The sequence below is a fragment of the Pristiophorus japonicus genome, unplaced genomic scaffold, assembly GCF_044704955.1.
Source record: "Pristiophorus japonicus isolate sPriJap1 unplaced genomic scaffold, sPriJap1.hap1 HAP1_SCAFFOLD_396, whole genome shotgun sequence".
NCBI lineage: Eukaryota > Metazoa > Chordata > Chondrichthyes > Pristiophoridae > Pristiophorus > Pristiophorus japonicus.
In genome coordinates this window covers 101,956-115,033 of record NW_027253827.1, presented here as the reverse complement: position 1 = coordinate 115,033, position 13,078 = coordinate 101,956, and the positions used below count along the sequence as shown (strand labels likewise).

General features: G+C 47.2%; 1 protein-coding gene and 1 pseudogene across 3 annotated transcripts in view; one reads left to right on the top strand and one right to left on the bottom strand.

Moving 5' to 3' along the window:
* LOC139250592 (zinc finger protein 729-like) overlaps positions 1-13,078 on the top strand; it is a 539,046-nt pseudogene that overhangs the window by 426,190 nt on the left and 99,778 nt on the right.
* Positions 6,057-13,078, bottom strand: part of LOC139250593 (phospholipase A2 inhibitor gamma subunit B-like) — a 77,890-nt gene continuing 70,868 nt past the window's right edge. For all 3 annotated transcript variants that reach the window (XM_070872991.1, XM_070872992.1, XM_070872990.1), the window contains exon 6: positions 6,057-6,227. In XM_070872991.1, the coding sequence (XP_070729092.1) occupies positions 6,172-6,227 (56 nt within the window). In that variant the 3' untranslated portion in view covers positions 6,057-6,171. The remainder of the gene's footprint in view (positions 6,228-13,078) is intronic.

The window sequence follows — 13,078 nt, the reverse complement described above, 5'->3', positions numbered from 1 at the left end:
CCTATCGCGCATCCTGCTGGCCTATAGATCCTGACTGCTCTCGCTCACGGGAGTCTACTAATGAAATGGATACTCAAAACCCGGTTGTCCCTCATTCATGCAGTCCTAACCGACATAGTTGAGGGCAAGCACAAGTCACAAAACGAGTACCATGACCGTAATTTGAGGGGGAGATGTATAGAAATAAATGATCCTGTATTCGATCTCAATCACGCCATGGGGCCCAAATGGCTTGAGGGTACTGTAATTGACAAAGAGGGGAATAGGGTCCTCGTGGTAAAACTCAACAATGGTCACATATGCCGCAAGCATCTGGACCAAGTAAAAAAAAAAGGTTCAGCATGGACACTGAGGAACCTGAAGAAGACCATGAGATGGAGCGCACACCACCGCCAGTGAACGAGCAACAAGAGCAATCAGAAGAATGCACAGTCCCTGCGGTCAGCCCGGACAGGCCGGAATCACCACAGGTGACAGACACTCACGTCAGTGTCCAACAACCAGAGCCCCAACTGCGGCGCTCCACGAGGGAGCATAGACCACCTGAAAGACTAAACCTATGATCCCAATAAGACTTTGGGGGGGAGGTGATGTCATGTATGTAACCACAATGTAACACCACTGTATTACTGTATACACACAACCTAGATGTACACCTTGACCACAAGGGGTGAACTTGTGGGAGACACTCCTTACCTGATCTCCCAGGTATATAAAGGGAGGTCCCAGGCAGGGTCATCACTTGTGGAATGCTGTAAATAAAGAGTTGTGGTCACAGAGTGACCTTGTCCCTAGAATGTGCCTCATGTGGTTTCATGCTGTAGAGTAAGGACTTTACAGGTATCGTCAGTCTTAATGCAGTCTGAATAGAGAATAGTGCTGCACAACTTACCAGTTCTGGGCACCGGCCCACAGGAAAGGTATATTGGCCTCGGAGGGGTGCAGCAGGGATTTATCTGAATGATACCGAGGCTAAAAGGGTTAAATTATGAGGACAGGTTGTATCGAATAGGTAATGAGTTAAACACAAATACAAAATCAAAATACTGTGGATGTTATAAGTCTGAAATAAAAACAGCAAATGCTGGAAATACTCAGCACAGCAGCTCCGCAGTTCTGATGAAAGGCCATTGAGCTGAAATGTTAACTCTGTTTCTCTACAGATGCTGCCCGATTTGCCGAGTATTTCCAGCATTTTCTCTTTTCTATTATAGCAAAGGTGTTGTATTCCCTTGAATGCAGGAGAACAATGGGTGGTCTAAATGAGATTTTTGATGGGATTTGATGGGATTTTTCCTCTGGTGTGGAGTCCAGGACAACGAGGCAGAGTCAAGTTAGAGCTCAGCCATTCAGGGGCGATGCCAGTGAACATTTCTCCACATAAAGGGTAGTGCAAGTCTGGAACTCTCTCCCCCAAAGCGTGGTTAAGTCTCGCTCAATTGAAAATGTCAAAACTGAGATTAATCGATGTTTATCAGTCATTAAAGGTTAAGGAACCAAGACAGGTCCATGGAGTTAAGACCCAGATCAGCCATGAATGGTGGAACTGGTTGATGGGTTTGATTGGCCAACTCCTGTTGCTATGTTCCGATGTAGTCGTCCCACCACTGGGGGCGCTGTAATGAACAGCTCCACATGTCCGCCTTTTCCCAGGAAGGAAGTGAAAAGATATCCTCGTCCATCTGCCTCAGTTTGAGGAAGGATGTGGAGATTGAGTTGTGATGAAATAACAGCCTGTTCCCTCTCCAAATGGGCGCAGACTAGACCATGAAAGAGACTGGAGGACTGCTAACGTGGTACATTTGTTTAAAAAGGGAGAAAGTGATAGACCGAGTAATTACAGGCCATTCAGCATAACCTGGAACAGGTACTGAGGGAAAGGATAAATCTTCCTTTAGAAATATATGGATTAATCAAGAAGGCGACTCACCACCACCTTCTCAGGAGCAATTGGGGATGGGCAATAAATGCCGGCCTTGCCAGCGACGCCCACATCCCGGAACCAATAAAAAAAAAATCGTTTTCTGGTTCGGTATTTTGAAGAATCAACTGGGGAAAATGTTATTTTAGATCTAGTATTGTGCAATGAGAAAGGGTTAATGAATAAACTTGTATTAACGGGACCCTTACGGAAGGGCGTAATAATGATAGAATTTTATATTAAGTTTGAAAGTGATTTAGCTAAATCCGAAATTAGGGTCTTAAATTTAATCAAAGCAAACTACATATGTATGAGGGGCGAGCTGACTAAGGAAGATTGGGAAACTGCATTAATAGGTATGATGGTAGATGAGCAATGGCTAGCATTTAATGTATTAATACATATTTTGCAACAAATGTACGTTAATTTAAGGAAAAAATGTTGTCCAATCGTGGCTAACAAGAGAAGTTAAGGATAGTATTCTATCTTGGTTGGGGGCAGGCATTGGAATGTGTCTACTATACATGGTCCATGTCTCTGAGCCATACAGGAGGGTGGGTATTACTATGGCCATGAGCTTGGTGGCAGATTTGAGGGACTGGTCTTCAAACACTCTTGTCCTCAGGCGGCCGAAGGCTGCACTGGCGCACTGGAGGCGGTGTTGAATCTTGTCATCAATGTCCGAGACGACTGGAGACCAGGCACTGCTGTATGAGCCTAGTTGCATATGGCAAATGGAGAAACACCACTAAGGATGTCTCCGCAAGATCCTACAAATCTCCTGGGAGGACAGACACACCAACATTAGCGTTCTCAACCAGGCCAACAGCCCAGCATTGAAGCACTGACCACACTCGATCAGCTCCGCTGGGCAGGGCCACATTGTCCATATGCCAGACACGAGACTCCCAAAGCAAGCGCTCTACTCGGAACTCCTTCACAGTGAATGAGCCAACGGTGGGCAGAGGAAACGTTACAGGTACACCCTCAAAGCCTCCCTGATAAAGTGCAACATCCCCACTGACATCCGGGGGTCCCTGGCCAAAGACCAGACCGCCCTAAGTGGAGGAAGTGCATCGGGGAGGGCACTGAGCACCTCGGGTCTCGTCGCTGAGAGCATGCAGCACGCAGGCAGCGGAAGGAGCGTGCGGCAAACCTGTCCCACCCTCCCCTTCCCTTAGCGACTGTCTGTCCCACCTGTGACAGGGACTGTGACTCTCGTATTGGACTGTTCAGCCACCTAAGGACTCATTTTTAGAGTGGAAGCAAGTCTGCCTCGATTCCAAGGGACTGCCTATGATGACGGATGATTATTAGATCAAAGGAAGAGGCTTATAATATTGCGCAAAGAAGCTTGAGGAATAGGAGTATTTTAGAAGTCAGCAAAGGAGGACCAAGGAATTGATAAATGAATGGAAAATAGAATCCGAGAGTAAACTAGCGAGAGACATAAAAACAGACTGTAAAAGCTTTTGTAGATAAGTAAAAATGGGAAGATTAGCAAAAGTAATTGTGCGTCCCTTACATGCTGAGGCAGGAGAAATTATAATGTGGAATAAGGAAATAACAGAGAATTTAAGCAAATACTTTGTGTCTATCTTCATGGAAGATGATGCAAAAAACCTCCCGGAAATAGTGGAGAACCACGAGTCTAGTGAGAATGAGGAACTGAAAGAAATTATCAGTAAAAAAATAGTGGTGGGGAAATTAATTGGACTGATAGCTGATAAATCCCTTGGACCTGATGGACTACATCCTAGGGCTTTGAAAGACATGGCTATTGAGATAGTGGATGCTTTGGTTGTCATCCGACAAAATTCCATAGATTCTAAAATGGTTCCTGCAGATTGGAAAGTAGCAAATGTAACCCGCTATTTAAGAAAGGAGGGAGAGAGAGAGAAAACCGGGAACTACAGACCAGTTAGCCGAAACAACAGTAGTCGGAAAATAGAAACATAGAAGAAACTTAGAAATCTACAGTGTAGAAGGAGGCCATTTCGGCCCATCGTGTCCACGGCAGCCGACAAAGAGCCGCACGGCCCTGGGCCAGCAGCCCTGATGGTTACATTTAAACCTATGAACAATGGCGGAAAGGTAAAGAGCACCCGGCCCAACCAGTCTGCCCCACACAACTGCAACATCGCTCACACCAAAACATTCTACACTCCACCCTAACTGGAGCCATGTGATGCTAGAATATATTATTAATGATGTAGTAACAAGGCTCTGAGGAAATAATAATAAGATTGGGCAGATTCAAAATGGAGTTATAAAAGGGAAATTATGTCTGAACAATCTGTTAAGAGTTTTTTGAGGTTGTAACTTGCAGAATAGATAAGTAGGAAGCAAGGAATCTGGTGTAATAGGATATTCATAAGGCATTCGATAAGATGCCTCAAAGAGGATATAAACCAAAATTAGGACTCATGGGATTGGGGGTAATATACTAGCATGGATTGAGGATTAGTTAACGGACAGAAGACAGCGGGTCGAATAAAAGGGTCATTTTTGGGTTGGCAGGCTGTAACTAGTGGGTACCACAAGGATCAGTGCTTGGGCCACAGGTATTCACAACCTATATCAATGATTTACATGAGGGGGGTCAAATGTTCTATATAAAAGTTTGCTGATGACACAAAGCTAGGTGGGAATGTAAGTTGTGAGGAGGATGCAAAGAGGCTTCAAGGGAATCTAGGCAGGCTAGGTGAGTGGGCAAGAACATGGTAAATGGAACATAATGAGTAAAAATGTGAAGTTATCCACTTCGTAGTAAAAATAGAAAAGCAGAGTGTTTTTAATTGGTGAGAGATTGGGAAACGTTGGTGTTCAGAGGGACCTGGGAGTCCTTGTACACCAATCACTGAATGTTAGCATGCAGGTAGCAAGCAATTAAAAAAGCAAATGTATGTTGGCCTTGATTGCAGGAGGATTTGAGTAGAAGACTAAAGACGTCTTACTGCAATTATATAGGTTCCTGGTGAGACCGCACCATGTACAGTTTTGGTCTCCTTACCGAAGCAAGGATATACTTGATATAGCCGGTTCACCAGACTGATTGCTGGGGCAGACAGATCATCCTATGAAGACAGGTTGAGTAGTCTAGGCCGATATTCTCTAGACTTTAGAAGAATGATAGGTGATCTCATTGAAACGTATAACATTCTTACAGTGCTTGACAGGGTAGGTGTAGGGCGACGTTTCCCCTGGCTGGGGAGTCGAGAACCACGAGACACAGTCCCAGAATAAGAAGTCAGTCATTTCGGACTGCGATGAGGAGAAATTCCTTCACTCAGAGGGTGTTGAATCTTTGGAATTTTCAACCCCAGAAGGATGTGAAGGCCCAGTCGTTGAGTATATTAGGTTTTTGAATATTAAGGGAATAAAGGGATATGGGGCGAGTGCAGGAAAGTGGATTTGAGGTAGTACATAAGCCATGATCTTATTGAATGGCGGAGCAGGCTCGAGGGGCCGAATGGCCGACTCCTGCTTCTGTTGCTTATATTCTTATGTTCTCAATTACTTAATTGGATATCATGCACTTTTGGACGTTCTACGGTCATGAAAAACGCAGTGTAAATGGAAATCTATTTTTCCTTCTTTCTTTTGTTCATTCATTCAATCCTTCCATCATTCTTGCTTTCATTCTTTCAATCTTTCTTTATTCCATTCTTTCTTTAATTCTATCAGTCAGACTCAATGCCCCAAGGCTGGAAGAGATACCCCAGGCGCAATCCCCATTCCTGATCCCTATCTGCTGGAGCTTGCTGCTCAGACACTGTGGTTGGGAAGTGGATCGAGACATTGGCCATTGACATGTGTGACAAACAGCAGGACATCCCGGAGAAAATATCAGACACTGGTCACTGTCGCAGGCATGTCTCACAATTTAAGTAACACCATAGTGTCGCTGGCAATACAAAACAGGTCAATATTTCAAATTAAATATAGACAAATTGATTCGGCGCTGAGAATTTGCAAGTGAATCGGGACAGCACAGCATGGAATGAAATACTGCACAGTAACACAATACTGTTTCATTGCCAATGTACTCCAGGTACAACCTGCATAAACAGACCTCAATTAATCAAAGCGCAATAATACTCTGGAAATGATGGTGCTCAATGCAATTACAGAATTCGGATTAGATGTTTTAATGCTGTTGTAAGGAATGACATCTCGTGAGTCAGCAGGTAAACCTCTCCGGGAACATAGTGGAAGTGAAGTCTGCTGGTTTAACGATATGTCGCCGTTCACAGCAATGTTCCGATTACCACCACTGCCAGGAGGGAACGAGAAATCCAACTGCCTGTGAAAAATAAATACATTAAATATTAGTTGAAATTAACGAATGGAAATAAATAAAACACAAACAACCCAAATTGCAACATATCAACAACAAGTGCATTTATATAGAATCTTTAACCACGTCCCAAGGTGCTTCACAAGAGCGCAAATCAAAACGCATTCGACATAAGGAGGTATTGGGGCAAATGACCAAAAGCTGGGACAAAGAGGTCGGTTTTCTGGAGTGTCTTACGCAAGTCCATGCCGCCAATGATGGAGCGATGAAAATCTGGGATGTGCAAGAGCCAGAATTAGAGGAGTGCAGAGACCTCGGAGGGTTGTAGGAATGGAGGAGATTACAGAGGCCGGGAGGGGGAGAGACCAAGGTGGGTATTGAAAACAAGGATGAGAATTTTTTTTTAAATCGAGGCATCGCCGGACCGCGAGTCAAGGTATATCAGCGAGCAGAGCCAGTGATGGGTGAACGGGACTTGGTGCGAGTTCGGACACGGGGCAGCCAAATTTTAGATCTGCTCAAATGTAAGGAGAGCATTTGAATAATCTGGTCTGGAGTTAACAAAGGCATGAGGATTTAAGCAGCAGTTGCGGCTGGGGTGAAGACGGACGATGTTATGAAAGTAGCCAGTCTTGCTCATCGAGCGATTGAAGCTCAGCCTCAGATCAAGGAGGACAGTGAGGTTACCAACATTCTGGCTCAGCCTCAGTCCGTCCTGGGGAGGGGGATGGAGTCGGTGGCTACTGAACGGAGGTTGTGGTGGGGACGCTGAGGTGCAGGTACATCACATATATAATTACATCGAGCTTAAAGCATAAAATCAGGCCATTCAGCCCAACTGGTCCATGATGGCGTTTATATTCCATTCCCTTCTCCTTCGTGCTTATTTAGCTTCCCCTTAAATGCATCTATGTTATTCACCTCAACCCCTCCCTGTGGGAGCGAGTTACACATTCTCACCCCTCTCTGAGTAAAGACGTTTCTCCTGAAGTCCCCATTGGATTTATTACTGACTATTTTATATTCACGGCCCTTATTTCTGGACTCGCCCACAAATGCAAACATCTTCTCTACGTCTACCCTTTCAAATCACTTCATAATGTCACCGACCTCTAACAGCTCACACCTCAGCCTTCACTTTTCGAGAGGAACAAGCTCCAGCCTTTCCTGAGAAATATCTCCTCTCAGCTCTGGTATCGACCTTGTCATTTTTCCACATTCTCCAATGCCTCCGTCTTCTAATTTGGACAGCAGAACCGTGCACAGCAGACCAAGTGTGACCTAGTCAAGGTTCTGTACACGTTTAACATAACGTCTCCACTTTTCAGTTCAGTTGCTGTAGAAATGATCCCCAGGGCTTGGTTTGTTTTTGGTATGGCCTTAGGAACCTGCGTCACTACTTTAAGTGATTTGTGTATCTGTACCCCGGCATCCCTCTGCTGCCCGACCCCCTTGGCTATTGGTCAGAGCCCTGGTCCCTCTCCCAGGTGCTCTTTGGATCAGCACACGATTGGACCACGTGTGGAAGTAAGTCACAGATGAGAAAGATTCCGGAGAGGAGGTGGGTGGGATGGCTTGACCCATCCACCTCCACGGAGGTGTGTGGGGGACCTGACCCATCCACCTCCATGGCACGAACCTGGTATTGCAGTACTTCCAGGAACGGTGCAGTGGCTCTAGGCCTTTTGGCTAAGAGCATTGGCGCAGAGTGATCCTTGACTGGTGCAGGGTGACCTCTGGCGTTTGTGACTTGACAAAGAATTGGAAACGATTGGCTACGAATTTATAAAAAAAAAAAATAAAAAAAAAAAAAAATAAAAAAAAGAGAGAAAGATTCCGGCCCCATTCGCCGTGGCCTCCCCTTACCCATGTGGGTTGGGGGACCCTGGAAAACCCTCGCCGACCTTACAACCATTCCATGTCGCAAAAGCTGGCCGGCGTTTTCAGTCCTTCTGCAAAGCTGACCTCGATTGGATCCAATAACCTCTCACATCCGTATTTCTCTGGAAAACGCACGAGGGGGTGGAATCTCGAAAAATGTTTTCCCTCTCCCTCTCCCCTCCACCTCTCCTCCTCCTACCACTCCCCCTCCTAGTACCCCTTCCCCTCCCCATCCTCCGACGCCGCCCCCTCCCCTACCCCTCCTATGCCACCCCTCCTCCTACCCCCCACCCCTCCTCCTACCCCCCACCCCTCCTCCTACCCCACCCCCTCATCCTCCTCCAACCCCTCATCCTCCTCCAACCCCTCATCCTCCTCCTAACCCTCCCCCTCCTGCTACCCCTCCTCCAACCCCTCATCCTCCTCCAACCCCTCATCCTCCTCCTAACCCTCCCCCTCCTCCAACCCCTCATCCTCCTCCAACCCCTCATCCTCCTCCAACCCCTCATCCTCCTCCTGTCCCTTCCCCCCCTCCAACCCCTCCCCCTGTTCTAACCCTTTCCACTCTTCCTCCCCCTCCTACCTGCCCCCTCCTCCTACCCCTTCCCCTCCCCTCCCCCTCCCACTCCTCCTACCATCCACTTCCACCTACTCCTCCCTCTCCTGCTCCTCCTCTCGCAGAACCCTTGGGGGCAATAGCTGCGCCATCTTTTGGGTGATGCGTCAGGTCAGCATGTATTGGAACAGGCGCTCCAGCCAGTACTGGAGGGCTGCTCCCAAACGGCCAAGGCAGCAGAAGCGTCTGCTCGATGACGTTCATGTTGGCAGCTTGGCTGCCATTGCATGAGTGCTGGCCACGAGTGCCGTGTTTGCGGAGGTGAGCCATCGGCCGGGTGTAGAGCCCTAGTATTTGGGTTTAATGTGCTGGGTGGACGATTACTGACACAACGGACTGACGCACAATGAAAGCATCACGACTGCTGCCAGGATAGCGGCCATTCGCCAGCACAATGTGCTGGGTGCAGTCGCCCTCACCTGCCCATTCAGTGAGTGTTCCCTTTGTGATTATGGAACATCTCACCCTTGAGATGTGATAAGTTACACCATGGGGAAGTCCAATATCATGGCAAAGACACACTGCTTTCTGTTCAGAGGGAAGGCAATGATGTCCCCTCTCCCAGTGAATAGAGCCTCTGTGACCTTCCGGATGCAGTGATGGACTGCAAGACGTTTGCTATGTCTCTTGTTGCAGACTGGAATGATCTGCTGGTGAAAACATCAGCTCCACTGTCACCTGGAGGGCAGAGCTGTCATCATCCTGCCCTGAGCATGCTGGTCTGCCTCCACGAGGTGGCAGAGTTCTGTAACCAAGCTTGTTGAAGCAGAGCCAACAAACACACAGCTCCTGGCTTAGGTGCAGCTGGGAGAAACACAGAATGCACTGCAACAACAAGCCAAGACTTCTTCAACAAAATTATTCCTTGCCACATATCAGCCCAGACGTGAATGTCGCCCAGCTCTTGCTGTATGCAGACATAGATGGCTTCCTTATCTGAGGTGTTGCGAATGGAACTTAACACTGAGCAACCATCAGCGAACATCCCCATTTCCGATGAAGGGAATGTCATTGACGAAGCAGCTGAAAATGGTTGGGCTTTGGACACTGCCCTGAGGAACTCCTGCAGCGATGTCCTGGGGCTGAGGTGATTGGCTTCCGACCATGTTCCTTTGTGCTGGGTATGACCCCAGCCAATGGAGAGTTTCCCCCGATTCCCATTGACTTCAGTTATACTAGGGGTCCTTAATGGCACGCTTGGTAAAATGCCTTGATTTCAAGGGCAATCACTCTCGCCTCACCTCTGGAATTCAGCTCTTTTATCCATGTTTGGACCAAGGCTGTAATGAGGTCTGGAGCCAAGTGGTCCTGGCAGAACCCAAACTGGGCTTCAGTGAGCGGGTTATTGGTGAGTAAGTGCTGCTTGATGGCACTGTTGATAACACCTTCCATCACTTTGCTGATGATTGAGAGTAGACTGATGGGGCGGTAATTGGCCGGATTGGATATGTCCTGCTTTCTGTGGACAGGATATACCCGGGCAGTTTTCCACCTTGTCGGATAGACGCTAGTGCTGCAACGGTACTCGAACAGCTTGGGTAGTTCTGGAGCACAAGCCTTTTACACGAAAGCTGGGATACTGTTCGGGGCCCATAGCCTTTGCTGTATACATTGCAATCAGCCTTTTCTTGACATCACATGGAGTGAATCGAGTCGGCTGAAGACGGGCTTCTGTGGTGGTGGGTACGTCAGGAGACTGAAAATGGTTGCAAACGCTTCAGCCTTGCATTTTGCACTGGCTTGCTGGACTCCAGCACCACCGAGGATGGGGATATCCATGGAGTCGGCTCGTCCCGTTAGTTGTTGCTTGTCCACCACCATTCACGACTGGATGTGGCAGGATAGCAGAGTTTTGATCTGATGTGTTGGTTGTGGAATCGCTTAGCTCTGTCGATAGCGTGCTATTTCTGCTGTTTGGCATGTACATAGCTCTGTGTTGCAGCTTCCCCAGTTGGGCAAACTCGTTGTTATGTACACCTGGTGCTGCCCCTTGCATGCTCTTCTACACTCCTCATTGAACAAAGTTTGGATGCCTGGCTCGATGGTAATGGTATACTGAGGGCTTTGTCGGGCCATGAGGTTACAGATTGTGGTGGAATACAGTTCTGCTGCTGCTGATGGTCCACAGCGTCTCATGAACGCCCACTTTTGAGTTGCTAGATCTGTTCTGAATCTATCCCATTTAGTGCCACACAACGATGCATCTGCGATAGTTAGATTGGTGAGGACGAGGCCAATTTGGTTTCTCCCTCGTGTTGGTTCTCCCACCACTTGCTGCAGCCCCAGTCTGGCAGCTATGTCCTTCAGGACTCGGCCAGCTCAGTCAGTAGCGGTGATACCGAGCCAGTCTTGGTCATGGGAATTGAAGTCCCTCACCCAGAGTACATTCGGAGGCCTTGCTACCCTCAGTGCTTCTTTCAAGTAGTGTTCAATATAGATGCATTAGCTGAGGGAGGGCGGTAGGTGGTAATCAGCAGTAGGTTTCCTTGCCCATGCTTGACCTGAAGCCATGAGACTTCATGGGATCCGAAGTCAAAGTTGAGGACAGACTGAGCCCCTTTCCCTCCCTCCCTCCCAACTGTATACCACTGTACTGCCACCCCTGGTGGCTCTGTCCTGACAGTGGGACAGGATATTCCAGATTTTTATTTAATGAATTTACATTCCACAACTGCCGTGGTGGGATTTGAATTAATGTCCCCAGATTATTAGTCCAAGCCGAATGGATCACTAGTCCAGGAAAATAACCACTCTGTTACCGTTCCCTAAAACTCATCCTCAACCTCATGACATATCTCCGCTGTCACTGGCAGGTTGAGTCTGATCGAGAAGAGACATAGACAGAGAGTGAGACAGAGAAACCGTGAGAGAGACTTTGAGTGAGATACAAAGATACAAAGGTGAAGAGAAAGGTGAGAGAGTGTTTGAGAGAAAGATTACATATATATATGATGGATCAAAGAAGGATCACTTTGCATGACTGAAGAAGGACGGAACAGCATGGGCCACAGATGTTAGCAATAGTGGGGTGGGATTGGATGAGGAATGTTACAGAGGGTGGGATTGGATATGGAATGTTACTGAGGGTCACATTGGATGAGGAAGTTACTGAGGGTCACATTGGATAGCAATGTTACTGAGGGTCACATTGGATGAGGAACGTTACTGAGGGTGGGATTGGATGAGGAATGTTACTGAGGGTCACATTGGATGAGGAATGTTACTGAGGGTCACATTGAATGAGGAATGTTACTGAGGGTCACATTGGATGAGGAATGTTACTGAGGGTGGGATTGGATGAGGAATGCTACTGAGGGTGGGATTGGATGAGGAATGTTACTGAGGGTCACATTGAATGAGGAATGTTACTGAGGGTCACATTGGATGAGGAATGTTACTGAGGGTGGGATTGGATAAGGAACTTACTGAGGGTCACATTGGATGGGGAATGTTACTGAGGGTCACATTGGATGGGGAATGTTAGTGAGGGTCACATTGGATGAAGAATGTTACTGAGGGTCACATTGGATGAGGAATGTTACTGAAGGTCACATTGGATGAGGAATGTTACTGAGGGTCACATTGGATGAGGGATGTTACTGAGGGTCACATTGGATGAGGGATGTTACTGAGGGTCACATTGGATGAGGAATGTTACTGAAGGTCACATTGGATGAGGAATGTTACTGAAGGTCACATTGGATGAGGAATGTTACTGAGGGTCACATTGGATGAGGAATGTTACTGAAGGTCACATTGGATGAGGAATGTTACTGAGGGTCACATTGGATGAGGGATGTTACTGAAGGTCACATTGGATGAGGAATGTTACTGAAGGTCACATTGAATGAGGAATGTTACTGAGGGTCACATTGGATGAGGAATGTTACTGAGGGTCACATTGGATGAGGAATGTTACTGAGGGCCACATTGGATGAGGGATGTTACTGAGGGTCACATTGGATGAGGAATGTTACTGAGGGTCACATTGGATGAGGAATGTTACTGAGGGTGGGATTGGATGAGGAATGTTACTGAAGGTCACATTGGATGAGGAATGTTACTGAGGGTGGGATTGGATGAGGAATGTTACTGAAGGTTACATTGGATGAGGAATGTTACTGAGGGTGGGATTGGATGGGGAATGTTACTGAGGGTCACATTGGATGGGGAATGTTACTGAGGGTCACATTGGATGAGGAATGTTACTGAGGGTCACATTGGATGAGGAATGTTACTGAGGGTCACATTGGATGAGGTATGTTACTGAGTGTCACATTGGATGAGGAATGTTACTGAGGGTCACATTGGATGAGAAATGTTACTGAGGGTCACATTGGATGAGGAATGTTACTGAGGG